Source organism: Salmo salar, chromosome 16 (assembly GCF_965601325.2).
Source record: "Salmo salar chromosome 16, fSalSal1, whole genome shotgun sequence".
Lineage (NCBI taxonomy): Eukaryota > Metazoa > Chordata > Actinopteri > Salmoniformes > Salmonidae > Salmo > Salmo salar.
The window spans coordinates 43,103,579-43,126,532 of NC_138306.1; the positions used below are offsets into that span (position 1 = coordinate 43,103,579).

Sequence of the window (22,954 nt, forward strand, 5' to 3'; positions counted from 1 at the left end):
CCATTTGTTTATCGTGCAGGTTATTGAACATATCCCACCACACAACCATAGCCATGTTAACCCAAGTTTTATTAGATCCTTTGTAAAACATGTTGCAGACAGTACAGGGTGTTCATCATAATCCACAAAACACTCATTTTGATCTACAGTATATCATCACGGGTGGGAGGATATGACTAGACACAGCAGTATTAAATACTTAAGGAGTCAATTTATCAGGATTCTAACAAAGAATAGAAAGCTGCACTGCACCAAAAACAGAATGGTACCAGGCTAAATATGATTAACAGTGAGTAAGCTGGGGACTAAACCCTGTCCTGTAAATGTTTTTAAATATACACCATTTCAGTGAGTCATTTTAGGAGAAAACAGTTCCTCTACGTTCAAGATGAGTAAAATCTTAGAGGACAAAAATAGAAAACGCTTTCAAAATTGCTCACATTCAACAGGCCCTTCAACTTAAAAAAGTACAGCAATGTGACATTTTTAAAACTGTCATCTTTTACAAAAAAGGTACTCATTTGGGCCAAATTTCTACACATGCTCACTGGTAATGTCCACTACAGAAATAAACTGGCTATTCCTAACAGAACAAGATTTTCCCTAACCGGTCTCTAAAATGCAACTCCAATAAGACTACAAAACAGCAGACACCTGCAAGTATTCATTTAAGGTTTTGAGTGATCCATGATGTCATCTGGCTGGGTCTCTCTGGGTGCACTCAGTCACTCATCTCCATGTCGTCCTCATCATGGTGGTCATCTCCGTTCTGTTTGGACTTCTTGCCACTCTCCTCTACAGGCTTCTTTTCAGACTCCTCCCGGGGCTTAGGGGATGACACCGAATCAGAGTTGCTCTTCCTCTCTTCTTCCTCTACCTCTTTTCCACTGTCATAGCCCTGCTCCTCCTCATCATAATCCCTGGTCACCTGCAAGAGCAAAGAGCTCTGAGCAACAAAAGAATGAATGGAAAATGAAACAGGTCAGTTAGTACATAACATTCAGGGTCGGTTTTCCCCAGACACAGTTTAAGCCTAGTCCTGGCTAAAAACCTATTTCGATAGACATTTAACTGATGTTAGAATGAGACGTGTTAATGAAGGAAAGTCAGTGGTTGCACACCTTGACATCTCCTTTCTCGCTGTCAGATTTACGGTCATGGTCCTTCTCCTGGTCTTTGCTCTTCTTCTTGCTGGTGGATCGTTCTCTTTCGTCTCGGCTCCGGTCTCTGACCTCTTTCCTCTCGCGATCCCTGTCCTTCTCTCGCTCTTTGTCCTTCTTTTTGTCCTTCTTGTGCCTGTGGGGGGGGGGGGGGGGGGGGGGGACAAGAACCATTGTATTTAAACAGACAGGTACACCTACAGATTACTGCACTGTGGAGTCCAGTGTGGTTCTGAACCAGGAGGACCATCTCATGTATCACACTCACCTTCTAGGGGAAGGGGACCTGGACAATTTCCTCTTTGGGGACCTGGACTTCTTTGGTGACCGAGAGGCACTGCGGCTTCTTCTACGTCTCCTGTTGAAGACCAGATAGAGATGCGAAGGAAACCAATTAATTACAATTTGAGAAATGGTTTTCCTTCACAAAATGTTTATTTAAGCATGTTAAAAAACAGCTTTGCGTTAGAATGGTGTGGGCGTATACAGGACATAAAAAATATTTATGCGAGTAGACCACTGATTGGCCAGCTCAACCGTCTGTTTGAAATGCATGGCTGAGGTGTTTTTCTCTCTCTCCAATTCATGCTTTGGCCATAAATACGAGTCAACAACATTATTTGGGTTTGAGTTAACTTTTAAAAAGTGAGATTTTCACTGGACAGTTACTTTAATCCTATATTCCACTGGTTGTCTTTGGATTCCTGAAAAGGTCTAGAATATCAAGCGGGATCAATGCATTTAGGGCAACTATATATATATATATATATATATATATATATATATATATATATATATATATTTTAGCAGACGTTCTTATCCAGAGCGACATACAGTAGAGAGACCATACATTTTCATACTTTCTCCAACGCGGGAATCGAACACACAACCCTGGCATTGCAAGCGCCATGCTCTACCAACTGAGCCACACGGGACCATTGATTACCACGATTAACCATCATACCAGCAGACTCCTCCTGCATTTAAACCACTCACCGACTGATGCTTCGAGACCTTCTGGTACTGCTGTAGCTCTTAGGTGGCGTCTTGGAGCGCTTCTTAGATTTCTCCTCTTTCTTCTTATCCCTACATGAAAAACAAAGGCAAACAAAGATTTGAAGGGATCCTGATACAGGTACATAATGCATTTTCCTGACCCCCGCTGTGAATAAAAACACTAGATGGACACACCTGGATTTGCTGCGTCTGCCCCTCTCTCTGGAGTGGGACTTCCTTCTGCGGGGGCTCTTCGACCGCCTCCAGCTCCTCGAGTGCGACCTCCGTCGAGACCTGCTCTTCGATCGCCTGCAATCAGATTAGACTGTTTTTAAAAACCAGAACTCAAAGCTGTCCCAACTAATCCATGCACTCAAACTCAAGTTTGCCAATATCAACTCATGAATATACAGGTAAAGTGGGGCTAACATTCAGCACATGCCCAAAATTGCTGAATGTTAGCAGTTTCTCCTCAGTGGCACACCTGTGACGAGAGCGAGACCTGGACCTCCTCCGCCTTGACCGAGAGCTGGAGCGGGAATGTTTGCGCTTGTCGTCTTTCTTATCTGCAATGACATTTACCAGTTAAACAAACAAAAATATTGAATGTTCAGGAAACTCCAATGTAACACAAAACCGAAAACAAACATTACTCTTACAATGACAATGCCTGCAGATGCAAGGAAGAGCACAATAGAGGATAGGAATGAGTCAGTCAAAATACAAGGGTAATACTGCAAATATATAAAAATGGTCTAAATTAGTGAGAACTCACTTCCAGGCTCAATAGCTGCAGAGATGAGAGACTGGGCCTCTCTGACCCTCTTCATGGCAGCCTCAATCTCCTTGTTGGAGTCATTCTTCATACCATGATTAACCATCATACCAGCAGCCATTGGATTCATCCTGCAATGGTGAAAATAATAACAATAAGTGCCATTTAGCAGACACTTTTATCCAAAGCGAATTAGTCATATGCACATATTTTACATATGGCTGGCCCCGGAACTCGAACCCACAACCCTGATTGTGCAAGCGCCATGCTCTACCAATGGAGCCATACAGGACCACATAAAACCCAGTTAGTCACACAGAAATAATACAGATGACTTTACCACATATTCAATAACGGTTTGAAAAATATTCTTTAGACTGGTTAGAATTGGGAGTGATAGTTACTTAGTAGGATCCATGGATTGCATAAGCTTCAGAAAGTCAGCAGAGAGGGCCTAAAATAGAGAACACAAATGCATAGCTACATAAATGTGATAATTCCACCAATAGGTTATCAGAAAAGGTGTTGTGCTGTTAATGTTATAACCTAGAGCTGTTTTAAAAGTACAAAGAGTAGTGTAGAAAGTAGCCATGTCCAACCTGAGGGTTCATGTTGCCAGACATGCCCATGGCAACCATGGGATCCATGTTGGGATTTCCAAGAGCTGAAAGGGGCACACCTCCCATCTGCCAGAACAAGGGATACATTAGACAAATCGTCTTTTCAGCTACTTTTTTGCTGTGAAGAAAATGGGGCCTTACATGGTTACAGTTAATAGGTCTCAATACGACACCAATAGATACACAGTCCCTGCAAAACACTTACAGACGTCAAATGATTTGGAGTGGGGAGAAGGCCCCCTCCAGGCATGCATCCCGCCACAGCGTTTGCTGGTGCCAGCAGTGACAGAGCTTTAGACTCATCAGGAATCACTCCTGGAGAAAAACACAGAATCAGTACAGGTCTCCGCAAACATACACCACACTCAAACAGAGCCACAGACAGACCACCTCAGGCTAACTACTCTTACTACAATAGATATGTAGCAAGATATACATTCCATTTTGTGATGTCTGAAAATGTTGGTCGCTGACTTGTTTAGTATGATTTCAGAATACTACTACGAGAACAAAGTCACAATACACACTGTGGTCAACACTTCCAAGATTGTATCACCTGTACTTGTTTTTTAAGTCATGAACCAAACGTAAGCAAGCACAGCCAGTTGTCCAGTGGGATGTGCTCTCAAGTTTCATTAGATGTTTTATGAACAAGCGATACGCGTCGGCTGCTTCGCTACAAAGCACACAAAAACATCAAGATACACAAAACAAAGTTCATGATTTTGGCGTCAACAGCAGGGAACAGTTCATTACTTTTGCCTCAAACACTTACCATTACATTAAATAAAAAAATGCTCAACCAAATTCTGTTTTCTGGGCATTTGCTGATGGCTTCTTTCTTCCAAAGAGCCTACAACACTTGACTGGCTACTGTATTCACCAGGTACAGTGTTGTAAAGTTTAACTTAACTTACAGAAATGCTGACAAGGAAAAAAAACACAATTACAGAATAGGCTCTTATAAATAACGGAAAATTCCAGCAAAAGGCCGAATACAATGGTGCCCAATGCTGAAGGAAAATATTATACAATAGTTAAATAAAAAGGAAAATCTTATGAGATGATCCATGGGTGTGCAATCTGAAATTAAGCTAATTTCAAATCAAACAACTTTTCATATTTACAGAGAAATGACAGAAAGGACACTTGAGAAACAGGATAAGCTGCAGAAGACAAAACTGTTGGGTGGCATTTTCAGCAGGGCCTGGTATATAGGGCTGGCTGAACCAGGAAAAAGAACTGTAAAACACAACAACAAAAAGAAAAACCACCGTTAAACGTTTGTCTTACTGAACCCTTTCAGAGTCAAGTGGAGAGGATCATTATAAAGCATTTCACTGCAACAACAACCAGAGTTATTTTACCTGCAGTATATGTGGGAATGGAGATGCACATATATAAAAGGACTGAAACACTGCTATTCAAATTGGATGGGTTAAGGTAAAAAAAAACATAAGCATGTGAATCTTCATAATCATGACCAAAATGGTGTTCAGAATCTTCCAGGACTGTAGCTGGAATTAACTAAATTGATGTAGACCTAGTACTATACAAATCTACTCTGGCATGCATAGCTGCAATTAATTTACCTTTGCATGCTTCCTTTAGCTGATTAGATGCAAACCCACTACTGATTGTGACCATCATCAAACTTTAAATCTCTTAAGGGTCCAGATTTGAGATTGTTGATATGCGGGACAGGGAGAGCCCTCGGGCCCTGCTATTGCTATGGTTCATTGAGTGGTTACCCTTATAATGAAAAGAATGCCTTGGACATAGAGAAAGAGAGTTAATCTTTACAGCAGAACAGTGGGAAGGGACTCGTGAGTCGAGTGGCCATTTATTTGTCTAATATCCTGATGGTTGTAGAGGACCCTTTTCAGTCAGCATGGAAGGGGTTCTGCAAATGCCTTGTCCACTATGAAAACCACAACACAAATGACAGAGAGAGAAGTTTAAAAAAATAAAAATATGCTCGAACAGCAAGATTACACATATATTCCCCTTTTACCCCTAGTATATTTCCAAATAAATGCAACAATCCAAATAGTGTGTATGGTTTTGGATGTAGCATCGGGTTTGGTTAAGCTTTGCTAGTTCATATAGTACGTTGGAAAACATTAGTAATAGGACAATGATCACCAACCTTCTGCAAATGGGACAACAATCAGGGCTCTGTCCACGAAGACGGTGTTGGTCAGATGCTGGGACACTCCAACCGACTCAGTCTCAAGGAACTTTACAAAACAGACACGTGAAGTCACAGGCAAGGGAGATTCACTGGAAGAAAATACAAATTTGTTGTGCAAGAAATACAAAGATTCTCGACATAAGGTAACAGAAACAAGGTTCTAACAGTGGTTAGTATAGCTTATTCGTGAAAAAAAATGCTCACTAATCACTTTTCTAATGAAGCATCTTGTATGTTACAATTGGGAAGAGATGAAAGAACATATCTCTTGCAGTCTTTTCTTTGCCACGAGAGCTTCAGAGGGATGATCAAGAAGTCTCCTAATTCCTACCTTAACTGCAGTGCAGCCAGGTGTAATTCGACAGGTGAAAAACAGCAAAGCACAGAACACATCAATTAGGCTAGCTCCTACTACCCTGCCCGGTTATTTCATAGCAAGGCGAGGGTAATTCAAAGATTCAGAACAGTTTCTGCTTCCAGTTTATTTGGTCAACTCAGGAGATTATATTAAATTACGAAAAATAATAATTAAGTTTAATATTATAACAATTAAGTATTCTAATTATATGGATCAACTACCATTGACTGCACTGCAGGCCTGCTTTGTTTTTCGGTAGTTGGTATAATTTAGCTAGTTTACTAGTTAGCCAATGTTCCATATAGGTAGTGTGGGGAAGTTCGTATATATCGTCTCCATTAAAATTGATGCAACAGCATTTACTACAAAATTAACTCGTTAACCATCACCCATCGTTAACTAGCTAACGTTAGCTAGCTAAATTGAGAGCGTACAGACAAGTAACGTTAGGCGCGAGCTAGGCTCATCCGTATCAATGGCGCGAGTGTGCTATGCTAGTTAAGGTATAATATGGCCGCACAGGCCCCAAACAGCACTATGACCATTTTTTTTTAAATTGAAAATGTAGCTAGCTATGTCGCTAGCCAGCTAACTACATTGTTTCATATTCAGAATACTCACTCGGGTGGAAATAACTTAAGCTCTTCAATATTTCCCAGAAATCCGAAGAGAGTTCTCATCTGTTCGGAGGTGGTGCTCGGAGACACATTTGTCACTTGAATAACGTTCGTCATTTTCCACGAATAGTTTTTCAATTTGAAACGCACAAAAGTCAAGCTAGATGTAAGAACCCAGCTAAATTAGCATCTAAAGAACTTAAATTAGAATTGTGCTGTCAAACAACTAGCTAGCTGCTACACACAATTGAATTCCCAACGCCATTAGCTAGAATATATTGTAGCTAGGTCTTCTTGATTCAGACATATGATATGGCCTACCCGCCCTCCGTATGATAGGCGTGGCAGTGCTGACGTACTGGTGGTATGGCAAATTCTATTTTTCCAAATAAATTATTCCCCAATTTACCATTAACTGTTCTTGTATACTGTTTCACTTATAGTAGCTACTTAGATATCACTTTGTGCGTTTTGTCAGGTTTAGTAAAACAGTCGGCGGAAGAAGCAATGAACTAATGCTGCGTTCAAAACAACTGGAAGTCAGTGATATTTAGGTCGGAAAAATCGGAGCTCTAGAATGAGCACCCGAATTCCTGACTTGGAATTCCGAGTCTGATAACCGTTCAAAACGATTTTTCCTAGTTGGAGCTCGTTTTTTCCCCGACGTCCCAGTTGACTAGAACTCACTCGGAGATTACCGAGACACCAGTTGTTATGAACGCGGCATCAATCTAGGGGCGTGATTTAAACGTCATCACCGGAAGTGGCATTTAGATTAGTGTGACAAGCTAGCTACAAAACATCTTATCTATAGTATGAATACCAATTTCATGCAATCTTTTATTTTTATTTTAAGTTGACAAGCTATATAGTCACCAGGGGAATAATTTGCGGCCCTCACCGTGTTCGTGACATGCATTTTGTCTGTACAAACCTGTTGCTTCCAAAATGTGCATCTTTAACTGAGCTAGAGTTAGCTAGCTTGATAATACTGTACCACATAACAATGAGGTTAGGTTATACACATCTTTGACTGTACTCTCGTTGGTACCAGTCTGCCTGCTCCAACTCAGCTGTCACAACTTTCTCTGTATTATCGAGAGTTCTCCAACACGGTGAGTTAATACATGTGTACTGTTTTCTTGTTCTTTACTGTTGCATGGCCACATGCATGGCCACACTCCGTCACATTACATTACAAACAAGTCATTGGAGGAAGGATTCTTCTGTTTTAGCTCGGTCTGAACATTAATACACACCGCTTGCGGTACGATTTTGGAAGCATAAGGACCTTATCTTTCATATCAGCAAGAAACAATTTTGAAAAAAAACCGTTATTGATAGTTTTTTTTTTTTTAATAGGGTTAGAGTTCCTACATGACTATATGTCCATGTTACAGCACGTGTTTACAGATGACAGACAAGAGGAACCATTTGTTCTAAGTACCTATCTCGCATGCTCTGAAATGTGTTGTCACTGAATACTATCGGCTCCAACTGTGGTAAAGCCGGTTAAAACAATCTATAGTGTGTATTTAGCATGTGAAATTATTTTTGATGTGATATGAAAGTAAAGGGATTTGTTTCTTGAACCGTATCGTATTTGAGAAATGATTTACGTTTAAATGGAGTATTTGGCTGTTTTGTCTGCCAGAGGCAGTCTACTGCTGAAAATAACATGTAAGGTCCTTGGAGCTTCAGGAGTAATGGTAACGTTAGGCTCCTTAAGAGTACATCTTGGGCTAGGTCATTGCATGCTGAATTACATGGTAGCCGAATGCAAGCATTGGAAGACACTGTTTGCATGAAAATCTCCAATATTGTCAAACTCAGCTTAGCTCTTCACACTGTTGCAAGAAATGCTGTGTTATTTTTTTAAGAGCATGACATTATTCAGCTACTTTGTATTCTGGATGCATTTATTTTGCATTAGCTACACCACATTTCTTGCATGTGATAATAATGAACACTTTGTACATTTCAACTAAGGTAGACTGACCTTAGTAATTCATTCCTTTTATAGGAAAAGGACTTTGCAACCTTGTCAGGGTGTGGACGAGACTAGTAAATGAATGGCTCCTTTCTGAAACCAACACGGCACAATAAGGATTCAGCATGTTAAACTCAGGGTTCATCCCCATATTCTTCAAACTGAGACAATAACAGAGCTTGTGCATTCATCTGTGGGAGTCACAGCATGGGTATCCTGAGGGTTCTAGTCAACACTATGGGTAGAGTCAGCACCTTCAGGTCCTATCAGTTTGTCCTCCTCCTCACGGCAGCGCTGGCCGTTGTAGCCTTCTACTTCTTTGGCTCGGAGAGGCATGATTTCTCCAGCACCACCAAGCGCATCAAGCAGACCCAGGCCAGCCACAACACCAACCGGAACGACGCAGACCTTTCCCTGGACACCAGGCTGGTGCACCCTGAGAGAGGAGAGTTGGAGAGGGATAGAGAGGAGGGTGAAGTCAGGGCTAGGAGGGCAGACAGTGGGCATGAGGTCAGCCAGTACTACCATGCCCTCATGATGTTCACGAAGGTGGACAAGAGCCGAAGCCTGCAGGAGAAGTTCCGGGTGGCCATGTTATCCATGGCGAAATACAGCCTCTTCCTGGACAAAGAGGTGCTTGTCCTTCATTTTGTGAGCGATGAGGCCAGCCGAGAGCTGGGCGAGAGGATGCTCCCTGAGCTGCTCCTCGTTGGAACTTTTCAGTATGAGGTAAGTCTGTTTGAAGCCCTGATGCATCTCTTACCAGGATTACCACTCACCGGTCAGTATGTGTGCTTGTGTTACATGGAATGTTAGTCCTAAGCTGTGGAGTCTAGAGTTCAAACCTTAAATTTAGGCTTAATCCCTCACCTGGCAAACACAAGCTTTGTTTGGAGGAGCGTACTGGCAGGTAATTGCACAAATGTACTGTGAATAGTTTAACACAGGGGGGCAGTGTTGCCTTTCCAAAACATCATAGTTTAGAAATCCCCCTCTACTGCTTTCTTTTCTCCCTTCAGCCACTGGGAGGATTAAGCTGTACCTGATACAGAGAAAAGAGATCACTTTATTGGTAAATTGCACACGAGGTCCAACCTAAATTAGACTTCCGCATTTAACCCAACCCCTCTGACAGATAGACCGAAAGAAGTGTGTATCTCCGTCTATGTATACTATACAGTGCATTCAGAAAGTATTCAAACACCTTGACTTTTTCCACTCTTACATTACAGCCTTATTCTAAAATGGATTAATTCCTCAGTCTACACACAATACCACTGACAAAGCGAAAAGTTTTAGAAATGTTTGCAAATGTATAAAAAAGAAACATACCTTATTTACAACTTGATTGGCGTCCACTGGCGTCTTCACTATTATTCTACAATGTAGAAAATAGTCAAAGAAAAACCCTTGAATGAGTAGGTGTCCAAATGTTTCACTGGTACTGTCTATATAGTGTCATCTCATTCATGCAGACTAACCCAGTGGTTTCAAACACACATAATTAAATGAATATCCAGCTTCCACCACAGAAACAAATCACTCTCTATGACACGCACAGTCACTAATGGGATGACTGTGATGGCCTGTGGGCATGTTGACATGGTTGTCTGCAAATCCTCACCTAATTTCTGTAGTTATTCATCTCTCAGGAGAACCACTGTCCTGTGTTGGCCATGTGACTCCCTGACTGTTTAGTGACAACTGTCTGAGACCCCTCTAAATGAAACAAACAACTCCTACTATCCCACTGCCGGGAGCCATGCTCATTACAGCCTCTCTGACCCACACTCACATAAACTCAGCAAAAAAAGAAATGTTCTTTTTTCAGGACCCTGTCTTTCAAAGATAATTTGTAAAAATCCAAATAACTTCACAGATCTTCATTGTAAAGGGTTTAAACACTGTTCCCCATGCTTGTTCAATGAACCATAAACAATTAATGAACATGCACCTGTGGAACGGTCGTTAAGACACTAACAGCTTACAGATGGTAGGCAATTAAGGTCACAGTTATGAAAACTTAGGACACTAAAGAGGCCTTTCTACTGACTCTGAAAAACACCAAAAGAAATATGCCCAGGTAACATCTCACAGCAAGAACTGGCAAATATGGTGCAGTCCATGAAGAGATGCACTGCAGTACTTAATGCAGCTGGTGTCCACACTTTTGATTTTGACCCCCTTTTGTTCAGGGACACATTATTCAATTTCTGTTAGTCACATGTCTGTGGAACTTGTTCAGTTTGTCTGTTGTTGAATCTTGTTATCTTCATACAAATATTTACACATGTTAAGTTTGCTGAAAATAAACGCAGTTGACAGTGAGAGGACGTTTCTTTATTTTGCTGATTTTACATACAGACATATATGTATGAGTTACACACTGTAACAAGCGTGTGTGTTTGCATACGTGTATATGCTTGTGTGGCCTTGTTGACACTAGAGCAGTCCATGTGCTCTGAAGGAAAGTGTTTTTTAGTTTTTCCCAGTCCTAGTCCCATGGGTTCTGGCCAGATTTCTGTCTTTATGATTTGTTAGTCAATGGGTACAAGCATGGGACAGGACATGGGACTTTCCACGATGACCGTGGTTGGTTTACTGCAGGCTCTCATGACGTAGAGGGGTGACTGTCCGTGACCCTAGTCCCCCTGTTCAGTGGACTGGAGTCAGCCAGCCAGGAAAAGCTGAGAGGAAGCTTTGCTCAATGTGGGCTTCCCTTCTCAAAACAGTGCAGCTGGACAAAACCAAATCGCTGGCAAAATTCTGTTCTTATTAATAGATTTGTATCTAACACTCCGTTTCTTGTCTTTTTGTATATTTTGAGTGTACTGTATTAGCTAATGTTAGCTACATGGTTAGGCCTATATGGCTTTTTTTAAATTGGAAACATTCTTCTCAACAAAGCGCATGTTTGACTCTGATTTGGATAGGAAACTGTTATTATCTACCCAACAAGGTGACTGGAAAGCTGAGTAGATTTGACAAGGACCCTCAGATCCTCAAAGTTCTGCAGCTGCACCATTGAGAGAATCTTGACTGGCTGCATCACCGCTTGGTATGGCAATTGCCTGGCATCCGACCTTAAGGCGCTACAGATACAGAGGGTAGTGCATACGGCCCAGTACATCACTGAGGCCGAGCTCCCTGACATCCAGGAACTCCATACCAGGCGGTGTGAGAGGAAGTCCCAAAAAATTGTCAGACTCCAGCCACCCAAGTCACAATCTCTGCTACCACGTGGCAAATGGTACCGGATCACGGATTTTGGGATCAAAAGGCTCTTGAACAGATTCTATCCCCAAGCCATAAGATTGCTGAACAGTTAATCAAATGGCTACCCTGACTAAACTCAGCAAAACAAGAAACATCCTCTCACTGTCAACTGTGTTTATTTTCAGCAAACTTAACATGTGTAAATACTTGTATGAACATAACAATATTCAACAACTGAGACAAACTGAACAAGTTCCACAGACATGTGACTAACAGAAATTGAATAATGTGTCCCTGAACAAAGAGGGGGGTCAAAATCAAAAGTAACAGTCAGTAGCTGGTGTGTCTAAGTACTGCAGTGCATCTCCTCCTCATGGACTGCAGCAGATTTGCCAGTTTTTGCTGTGAGATGTTACCACACTCTTCCACCAAGGCACCTGCAAGTTCCCGGACATTTCTGGGGGGGGTGCTCAATGGGATTGTGATCCGGGCTCTTCGCTGGCCATGGCAGAACACTGACATTCCTGTCTTGTAGAAAATAACGGACAGAACGAGCAGTATGGCTGGTGGCATTGTCATGCTGGAGGGTCATGTCAGGATGAGCCTGCAGGAAGGGTACCACATGAGGGAGGAAGATGTCTTCCCTGTAACACACAGCGTTGAGATTGCCTGCAATGACAACAAGCTCAGTCCGATGATGCTGTGACACACCGCCCCAGACCATGATGGCCCCTCCACCTCCAAATTCGATCCCGCTTCAGAGTACAGGCCTCGGTGTAACGCTCATTCCTTCGACGATAAACGCGAATCCGGCCATCACCCCTGCACTGTCTCTATGCGCACTCACTGGACTCGTCCCACATACTCACACATGCTACACTGACACCCCAACGCGCACACACACACACACTACATACACTAACACACACAAAACATACAGACATGCATATTAACACTCGCACACATAAAACACACACACATTCATATTGACACACACACTCTTTCACACTCTTCACATACACCTCTGCTACTCTATCCTGATTGCCTAGTCACTTTTACCCCTAACTACATGTACATATTACCTCAATTACAATGAACTTCACTGAACAAAATATTAATGCAACATGTAAAGTGTTGGTCCAATTTTTCATGAGCTGAAATAAAAGATCCCAGAAATGTTCCATACCCACAAAAAGCTTGGCTGACTCCACCTGTCAGCGACGGGTGTGGCTGAATAGCAGAATCCACACATTTTGAAGAGGTGTCCACATGCTTTTGTGTGTGTCTATGTTTTTGTGACAAAAACCAAACACATTAATTTGAAAATAGAGCAATTATTTTTGCCAGAAGCTTTACTGAACTTTTCACTTTGGCTAGCTTAGTAACCAGAAGAAAAAAAATCTACAGAATCAACATTTCTCCTCTTGTTTTAACTTGACACAACAAATTTGTCGTCATAAAAATTAGCTGTTTGAACATCTAAAATTTAGCGATTTACGGGACAGGAATACAATCCATGTTAATGTTTTTAGATTTAATTTTAACGTACATTTTTCATGGGATTTTTTTTATTGGGGTTATTTAACTATATATATATATATATATATATATATATATATATATATATATATATATATATATATATATATATATATATATATATTAGTGTGTACCTTAAAAGGTATGGCATGGATCAGAAAACCAGTCAGTATGTGGTGTGACCACAATTTGCCCCATGCAGCACGATAAATCTCCTTCACACTCCTCTTCAATGGCTGTGCGAAGTTTCTGGATATTGGCGGAACTGGATCACGCTGTCAAACACGTTGATCCAGAGCATCCTAAACATGCTCAATGGGTGACATGTCTGAGTATGCAGACCCTGAAAGAACTGGGAAATTTTCAGCATCCAGGAATTGTGTACAGATTGTTGCGACATGGGGCTGTGCATTATCATGGTGAAACATGAGGTGATGGCTGCGGATGAATGGCACGACAATGGACCTCCAGGATCTCGTCACGGTATCTCTGTGCATTCAAATTGGCATCGATAAAATGCTATTGTGTTCATTGTCTGTAGCTTAGGCCTGCCCACACCATAACCCCGCCGCTACCATGCGGCACTCGGTTCACAATGTTGACATCAGCAAAGATCTTGCCCACACAACGCCATACACGTCGTCTGCGGTTGTGAGGCCGGTTGGACGTACTGCCAAATTCTCTAAAACAATGTTGGAGGCGGCATATGGTAGAGAAAATAATATTTGATTCTCTGGCAACAGCTCAGCATGCTCCCTCAAAATGTAGACATCTGTGGCATTGTGTTGTGTGGAATATTTATGGGATCTTTTTATTTAAGCTCATGAAACATGGGACCAACACTTTACATGTTGCGTTTTATATTTTTGTTGAGTATAGATATAAAGTATGTAGAAAATCTGATGGACCTACAGTTGAAGTCGGAAGTGGAAGTTTACATACACTTGGGTTGAAGTCATTAAAACTCGTTTTTCAACCACTCCACGAATTTCTTGTTAACAAACTATAGTTTTGGCAAGTCAGTTAGGACAACTACTTTGCATGACACAAGTCATTTTTCCAACAATTGTTTACACACAGATTATTTCACTTATAATTCACAGTATCACAATTCCAGTGGGTCAGAAGTTTACATACACTAAGTTGACTGTGCCTTTTTAAACAGCTTAGAAAATTCCATAAAATGTCATGGCTTTAGAAGCTTCTGATAGGCTAACATCATTTGAGTAAATTGGAGGTGTACCTGTGGATGTATTTCAAGGCCTACCTTCAAACTCAGTGCCTCTTTGCTTGACATCATGGGAAAATCAAAAGAAATCAGCCAAGACCTCAGAAAATAAATTGAAGACCTCCACAAGTCTGGTTCATCCTCGGGAGCAATTTCCAAACACCTGAAGGTACCACGTTCATCTGTACAAACAATAGTACGCAAGTATAAACACCATGGGACCTCGCAGCCGTCATACCGCTCAGGAATGAGACGCATTCTGTCTCCTAGAGATGAACGTACTTTGGTGCGAAAAGTGCAAATCAATCCCAGAACAACAGCAAAGGACCTTGTGAAGATGCTGGAGGAAACGGATACAAAAGTAGCTATATCCACAGTAAAACAAGTCCTATATCGACATTACCTGAAAGGCCGCTTAGCAAGGAAGAAGTCACTGCTCCAAAACCGTCATAAAAAAAGCCAGACTACGGTTTGCAACTGCACATGGGGACAAAGATCGTACTTTTTTGAAGAAATGTCCTCTTGTCTGATTTAACAAAAATAACTGTTTGGCCATAATGACCATCGTTATGTTTGGAGGAAAAAGGGTGATGCTTGCAAGCCGAGGAACACCATCCCAACCGTGAAGCACAGGGGTGGCAGCATCATGTTGTGCGGGTGCTTTGCTGCAGGAGGGACTGGTGCACTTCACAAAATAGATGGCATCATGAGGGAGGAAAATTATGTGAATATATTGAAGCAACATCTCAAGACATCAGTCAGGAAGTTGAAGCTTGGTCGCAAATGGATCTTCCAAATGGACAATGACCCCAAGCATACTTCCAAAGTTGTGGCAAAATGGCTTAAGGACAACAAAGTCAAGGTATTGGAGTGGCCATCACAAAGCCCTGACCTCAACCCTATAGAAAATTTGTGGGCAGAACTGAAAAAGTGTGTGCGAGCAAGGAGGCCTACAAACCTGACTCAGTTACACCAGCTCTGTCAGGAGGAATGGGCCAAAATCCACCCAACTTATTGTGAGAAGCTTGTGGAATGCTACCCAAAATCTTTGACCCAAGTTAAACAATGTAAAGGCAATGCTACCAAATAATAATTGACTGTATGTAAACTTCTGACCCACTGGGAATGTGATGAAAGAAATAAAAGCTGGAATAAATCATTCTATCAACTATTATTCTGACATTTCACATTCTTAAAATAAAGTGGTGATCCTAACTGACCTAAGACAGGGAATTTTTACTCTGATTTAAATGTCAGGAATTGTGAAAGACTGAGTTTTTAAATGTATTTGGCTAAGGTGTATGTAAACTTCCGACCTCAACTCTACATGTTTGAGTCACTCAGATGGTGTAGCACGAAATTAGTTTTAAAACATCAAATTTTTTAAAATTTACGGTCAGCGAGTGCACCATTGGCCACGCCCACCACCTAAGCCCCATTTTGATCCAGAAAAAGCCCTGTTATAATACAGTAGGTGAGGTTATTTTTTTTCTCTAATGCTTTCTTTTGCCATCCTTTTTCTTTATGTTGTGCTCGATGATGTCGAAATAGAATGTAAGTAGGAAGTTGGTACAGGACAATTTGAGGAGTATAACTGTAATAAGAGGACATCTGAGGAATCTCCTACACTTTTCCTGTATTATTTAGTACATGTGGGTTGTTGGGAGGAGTTCTGCCCCATCTTGTTTACTATCTGAATTATTCATCCATAGCTCTTAAAAAATAACTTAATCTATTAAATATACAAGTAAAATCTATAAATGAACATCATTAATGTTACATTTTCTGCTCTCATTCCCGCATTTTCTGTGCCCAGGCGCTCTCAGCTGTATGTCATTTGGGAAAGGCAATATCACCATTTGTTGGGTTAAGAATTTTGAATTGATTGAATCCAATGTTAATGTGATGAAGGTCTGTAATTGCACTGTGGCTAGTGGGTAGCTTACATAACACTTATGTACTGGAAAATGGGCTTATGTAAGAGTTCCCTTTTTCCAAAGCTAGGTCTAGGTGCTGTTCCACAATGCCATCTCCAGGGCTGTTTTATTGCCAGATGTACGGTAGGGAAGGCTTACCTTAATCGCTTATGGAACATTAAATGATGTCTGCACATCCCAAGCACACAGATCTGATTTAAATAGGTCTCCCTTATTGCCTAATCCCATTAACCCCCCCCCACACACACACCACACACACACACTTTTAATACAGTAGCATTTAACCAAGACATGATCTGGAACAATTTTGAACATATTTGTTTCTGCAGAAATAAATATATGTAAAATCCCCTTCTAATCTGGTGGGAGATCCACATGATCTGACTGGGGAATGCGGACCGGTTCTGCTTCTCAGCCAAATCCCTGCACTGCACCATGGGATTAGGGCCCCTGGGGTAGCTTGGCGTGTGACCTGCTGAGGAGAGGCAGGGAGATGGGGCTCCTGGAGAGGGGAGGGTGTTTGATCGTGAGGAACCCTTATGCACATCCCCATTGCAATTAGAACAATAAGTTTATAAATGTCATGGGCATGTGTCTTGTACAATTGTCAGTATCAATTCTGAATTACTTGAATGTCTGCATGGCATGTTTCTCACATGCCTGACTGCCCTTGTTTGTGGTGAAGGTGGTGTTCCATGACGTGGGGGTCTTGAGCCAGAAACTGTTCCCCATCGTGGAGGCCATGCAGAAGCACTTCAGCGCCGGCTCTGGGGCCTACTATAGTGACGCCATCTTCTTCCTGTCAGTGGCTATGCACCACATCATGCCCACAGGTAAGAGTTACTTTAGTTACAAAGCCAAATCTGAATGATGTTCCACTACACAGTTGATACCATCAGAAGAAGATGTCTTGGTGGTCAATTTAAAAAAAAAAAAAAAAAAAAGTTTTTAACCATTACCGTTTAAAACTATGAAGTTAAGTGTCACTCACTATATTAGTTGGGTGTGCTTTGCTCCCGAGGTCTGTATCAGATGTTTAATACTATTTTTACTTTGGATGACTCACAGAAAGTACCCCGAAGTCTATCCCAAGGTGACCAGCTCAATCTGAAGTTCTGTGCTTGGTGGATGACTAATCAAGCTAGCCTGGGTGCCAGTCTGTTTCTGTTCTCTTGCCAACTCCTTATGGAATGCTCATGCAAAACGGTTTGGATTGACAATGGAGTAGGCAAAAGCACATCTTGGGACCAGGCTAATTTGCCCTAATGGAGTCAGAATCCCAGAAGGCTGTGTGGAGTAGAGATAGCTGTCTGTCTCTCTCTCTCTTTGTCTGTGTGCACAATGGTTTATTTCCTCCGCCTCTCTCTAAAGGCCGATTTATACCCGATGTAGACGAATGATTCGGAGCACAGTGTTGCAATGTCGTAGCTCCTTGTAGTGCGCTCCGACATTCAACATACTGGTGCCACATGCCGTGCCACATGAAAATTGTAACGCGCTGTATAATTCCATGTGCAGCTGTGTAGGCAATAAAGCTCGGTTGATTCCTTGATCTGATCTGTAGGCTATGCATCAACGTAGCCTCATTTGCATTTTTTAAGCAAATATAATCTCAGCGTCAGTTCAAACAATAAACCCCCAAAAATTGGATCCTTATTATAATCCCCAGAAACATTTTTATTTATTTAGAAGTAATAACTATTGGTAAAAACAGCTGCGAGATATGTGCTTTTCCTCCCTGACTATTCTTTGCTGAAATGGGAGTGAATACTGAAGCAGCATATCAAAGGGGAATGACATGGTAGGATACACTGGGAAATATATTCATATTTAAATATGAATCAGATTATTTCAGATGGCGATGTGGGAAGCAAATCAACTTCAAAGTCACTTTAATTTCAAGATTGATGTGTTGGTTTAGCTTTGCATTAAATAAACAAACTATTTTGCATTGATAACCAAATATAATCTCAGCAACTGTTCAAACAATAAACCAAACATTGTGGCCTGATTAGAATCCCCCCCCAAAAATAAGTTTACAAGTGATATTATTCTAGGCTATTTTGAAACGTAAAATCAGATGTCATGTGCTTCTGGGGTGGCAGGTAGCCTAGCGGTTAGAGCATTGGACTAGTAACCGAAAGGTTGCAAGATCGAATCCCTGAGCTGACAAGGTAAAAATCTGTCGTCCTGCCCCTGAACAAGGCAGTTAACCCACTGTTCCTAGGCCGTCATTGAAAATAAGAATTTGTTCTTAACTGACTTGCCTAGTTAAATAAAGGTAAAATACATTTTAAAAAATTACTCTGTGACAAAAAAATCAAACATTTTATTTTTTAGCTGATATGCTGCTTCAATGTATTCGCTCCCATTTCAAATTGGGATAATATTATAGGTTACACTGGCAAATATACTTTAAGAATATGTATTCGCTCCCATTTCAAATTGGGATAATATTATAGGTTACACTGGCAAATATACTTTAAGAATATTATTTCATTATAAATTTGATTATTTCACATTGAGATCTCCAAAGCTAAAAGGCTATAGCTAGTGTGCAGTGTTTATCCAACTTGCTAGCAAGGGAAGACAATTAGAGGGACTCTTCTTTTGCTTTCACCACAAATGAGAAGACGACAAGAAAACCTCTGTCGCCCCCTTTTTAAATGTTTCTATTTGGGAGTCTGGACCAGTGAGGTATCATGTTACCAAAAGGTGATGTTGTTTTAAAAAATCTGACTCCACCCAGCGCATGCAAGTTCGTAGATCTCAGCACATGAATCTTGTAGTAGAGGGTGTAACCCTCAGTGAGCCATGACTTGATTAGTGAGTGGGCACAGATGTGCTCTCGGATGAGCGACTGAGGAGTGTTTTGCAAACACTCTCTCTCTTTATCTCTCACATGCTCATATACACTCATACATTCTCTCATTGAATTTCACACACATTCACTCTCTCTCCCTCTTACAGAAACATACAGTGCCTTCAGAAAGTATTTATACCCCTTGACTTTTGTTGTGTTACAGCCTGAATTCAAAATCTACACACAATACCCCATAATGACAAAGTGAAAACATGTTTGCTAATTTATTGAAAATGAAATACAGACCCTGAGTCAATACTTTGTAGAAGCATCTTTGGCAGCGACTACAGCTGTGAGTCTTTCGGGGTAAGCCTTTCCACACCTGGATTGTACAACAACAAATTCTTCAAGCTCTGTCAAATTGGTTGTTGATCATTGCTAGACAACCATTTTCAGGTCTTGCTATAGATTTTCAAGTAAATTTAAGTCAACTGTAACTCGGCCACTCAAGAACGTTCACTGGTGTGAATACTTTCTGAAGGCACTGTAGACTGCAAATTGATCGCAAGAAGCCCAGAGTATTTGACTAAAACATAATTTCAAGCCTTGCTTACATTTGTATACGATCACATATCCCTATTGTGCGTGTAAATGCATTGGAACAGATTTCCAAAATTAAAATCCCTTGGTGCTGATTTGCTTGTTTTTAGTCATGTCCAACAACCACAACCAAAAAAAACATGCATATGTACAGTGTATACACTATATATACGAAAGTATTTGGAGACCCCTTCAAATTAGTGGATTTGGATATTTCAGTCACATCTGTTGCTGATAAGTGTATAAAATCGAGCACAAAGCCATGCAATCTCCATGGAGAAACATTGGCAGTAGAATGGCCTTACTGAAGAGCTCAGTGACTCAGTGGCACTGTCATAAGATGCTACCTTTCCAACAGGTCAGTTCCTCAAATTTCTGCCCTGATAGAGCTGCCCCAGTCAACTGTAAGTGCTGTCATTGTGAAGTGGAAACGTCCAGGAGCAACAACGGCTCAGCAGCAAAGTGGAATGGGACCGCTGAAGCACATGGCGTATAAAAATAATCTGTACTCGGTTGCAACACTCACTACCGAGTTCCAGAGTGCTTCTGGAAGCAATGTCAGCACAAGAACTGTTCGTTGGGAGCTTCATGAAATGGGTTTCCATGGCCACACACAAGCCTAAGATCATCATGCGCAATGCCAAGCATCGGCTATACTGGTGTAAAGCTTGCAGCCATTGGAATCTGGAGCAGTGGAAACCTTTTCTCTGGAGTGATGAATCACGTTTCACCATCTGGCAGTCCGACGGACAAATCTGGGTTTGGAGGATGCCAGGAGAATACTACCTGCCCGAATGCATAGTGCCAGCTTTAAAGTTTGGTGGAGTAGGAATAATGTTCTGGGGATTATTTGGGGGTGGCCAAATAAAATCACACGCAGGTCAGTTCGGGGACCCTGGCCTACACTGTTTCTAACACACTTACATTCACTCAAACGTATACACTCTCGTTTCTCCTGTGTCTCCTCACAGCATGCTCGGGAAAGACGGGGGGAACTGAGGTTGTGTTTATTGAGGGGGTGGCTACACACAGCTGGATGAGGTAGACTGGCAGGTGCTTGACAGACACATGGCATGGAGCGCTTTCCCATGGAGAAAAGGAAGCGTTCTGTTTGATTGTCGCAGGTCGCTTCAGTGCCCCTCAGTGAGAGCAGATGGCGGCAGTCTCCTCTGGAGCAAGTAGGCTTTTGGGTTTAGGCCTTTCCCTGGGCACGCACGCACACCACACCGCACCAAACACACTGTGCCCATACTATGAATCACTTTCATAAAAAAAGAAGAGGGAGGACGTTGAAACATGAGTGGGTTGTGTTCCTATTTATTACAGCAGTAAGGAAGCATTGGGAGTAGAAGAGTTCAATAACTGCTTTTCAATTTACGCTTTTCAAACAAGATGTTACATCCATATGTCATAAGATCAGTCAGTCAGTTGTCCATTTAGGTCGTAGGAAGCAAGGTTTCAGTGTAAACATGACCTAAAGGGCCTTTAGTGAATGCACCAGAAACACAAGCCTTGGATTCCAAGAAATCCTGAATTCCTATAAGAAGATACATCCGGGAGAAGATTGCAGCTTGACATTTGCAGACTTCACGCACTGGTGGAAGAGCATTATTATTTTTTTCTCCATACTTTTTGTCATTCACACTAGACTGGTCAACAACACATCGCTCAAGGCTCAGTCAGAGGTCTGAAGAAAAAATGCAGGCATGAAACACACTCAAAGGAATCAAACTAGGTCTACAGAGTCTGAGAGAGGAAGGATTAAGAATGAATGTGCTGTGTTCTTCTCTCTGATCTGTTGTCACTCTGAGCTTTCAGATCTGCCCGGCCAATTTACTGCTTGCCCTTTCAAATACCAATTGAAGGCTAACGTGAGGTTGAATAGATGTTTTTTTCTGTCCATGTTTTCTGCAATTGGCATAGAATGCGTAACCGCTCTCTCCAGCTCGCTTCAGATTCACCAAGTAGCCTTTCCTCCGTCAGAGGAATTGTTATATCTTCAGGGGGACTGCTGGAGTTTTCACTTCACTTGAAGATAGGCAGTTTGTGTGAATGTGATTTTGTGTGTGTGTGTGGACCTTATATTTTCTGCACAGTTGAGTGATTGCTAGAATTGCCACAAATGGAGACGTGAGGGGAAAGTGGGTCAAGTGCAGTTTATTTTATTTATCGTTTTGATGTTTATCATTTATGTGAAAGTGTTCCAGCTGTTTTGGAAAAGATGTAGCTCTCTGTGGGGGCTATAGATGATTTGTGTTATGCTTTCTCCCTCTTACCCCAGCCATACGAACTGTTCATTACTCAAACCATACAGAAAACTATGGGTAACATGAGGCAATACAAATGGGGAAAATGGCAACCTTGACATTCCAGGTCACAACAATTTCATCATACAATACTGTCACTTATCAAACATTCAACTCCAAAGTGACTCACAAGTATGTACAGTGAGGGACTGAGCAACAAATGCTATTCGTCACATGCTTCGTAAACAACAGGTTTAGACTAACAGTGAAATGCTTACTAACGGGCCCTTTGTCAACAATGCAGAAAGAAAGAAAATAGAAAAATAATACATGTAATAATAAATACACAATGAGTAACGATAACTTGGCTATATATACAGGGTACCAGTACTGAATCGACGTGAAGGGGTATCTAGACCCCTTGACTTCTTCCACATTTTGTTACGTTACAGCCTTATTCTAAAAATGGATCATATTGTTTTTTTCCCCCTCATCAAACTACACACAATACAGCGTAATGACAATGATTTTTTTTTTTTTTAAATGTAGCTCATGTTAAAAATAAAAACGGATATTACATTTACGTAAGTATTCCGACTCTTTACTCAGTTCTTTGTTGAAGCACCTTTGGCAGTGATTACAGCCTTGAGCCTTCTTGGGTATGATGCTACAAGC

The 22,954-nt window shown here is 41.4% G+C and overlaps 2 protein-coding genes and 1 long non-coding RNA gene across 3 annotated transcripts in view; 1 reads left to right on the forward strand and 2 right to left on the reverse strand.

Annotated features, from left to right (window-relative positions):
• Nucleotides 1-50: 50 nt before the first annotated feature.
• LOC106573861 (uncharacterized) lies at nucleotides 51-7,370 on the reverse strand. The gene is made up of 12 exons (XM_014149272.3): nucleotides 6,725-7,370; nucleotides 5,701-5,834; nucleotides 3,757-3,866; nucleotides 3,531-3,617; nucleotides 3,336-3,385; nucleotides 2,932-3,062; nucleotides 2,641-2,722; nucleotides 2,352-2,465; nucleotides 2,157-2,246; nucleotides 1,429-1,518; nucleotides 1,122-1,296; nucleotides 51-946 (listed from the first exon to the last, which is right to left on the reverse strand). Exons 1-12 carry the CDS (start codon nucleotides 6,835-6,837, stop codon nucleotides 722-724), a joined length of 1,401 nt encoding a protein of 466 aa, XP_014004747.1. The 5' UTR covers nucleotides 6,838-7,370; the 3' UTR covers nucleotides 51-721.
• Nucleotides 4,215-5,697, reverse strand: LOC145861106 (uncharacterized). The gene is made up of 3 exons (XR_014380904.1): nucleotides 5,355-5,697; nucleotides 4,679-4,793; nucleotides 4,215-4,227 (listed from the first exon to the last, which is right to left on the reverse strand). It is a non-coding gene; the product is annotated as an uncharacterized LOC145861106 (long non-coding RNA).
• An 89-nt stretch (nucleotides 7,371-7,459) lies between the features above and the next one.
• xxylt1 (xyloside xylosyltransferase 1) overlaps nucleotides 7,460-22,954 on the forward strand; it is a 112,876-nt gene continuing 97,381 nt past the window's right edge. The window contains exons 1-3 of the mRNA XM_014149275.3: nucleotides 7,460-7,835; nucleotides 8,744-9,439; nucleotides 17,316-17,463. Coding sequence (XP_014004750.1) covers nucleotides 8,918-9,439; nucleotides 17,316-17,463 — 670 coding nt within the window. The 5' untranslated portion in view covers nucleotides 7,460-7,835; nucleotides 8,744-8,917. The remainder of the gene's footprint in view (nucleotides 7,836-8,743; nucleotides 9,440-17,315; nucleotides 17,464-22,954) is intronic.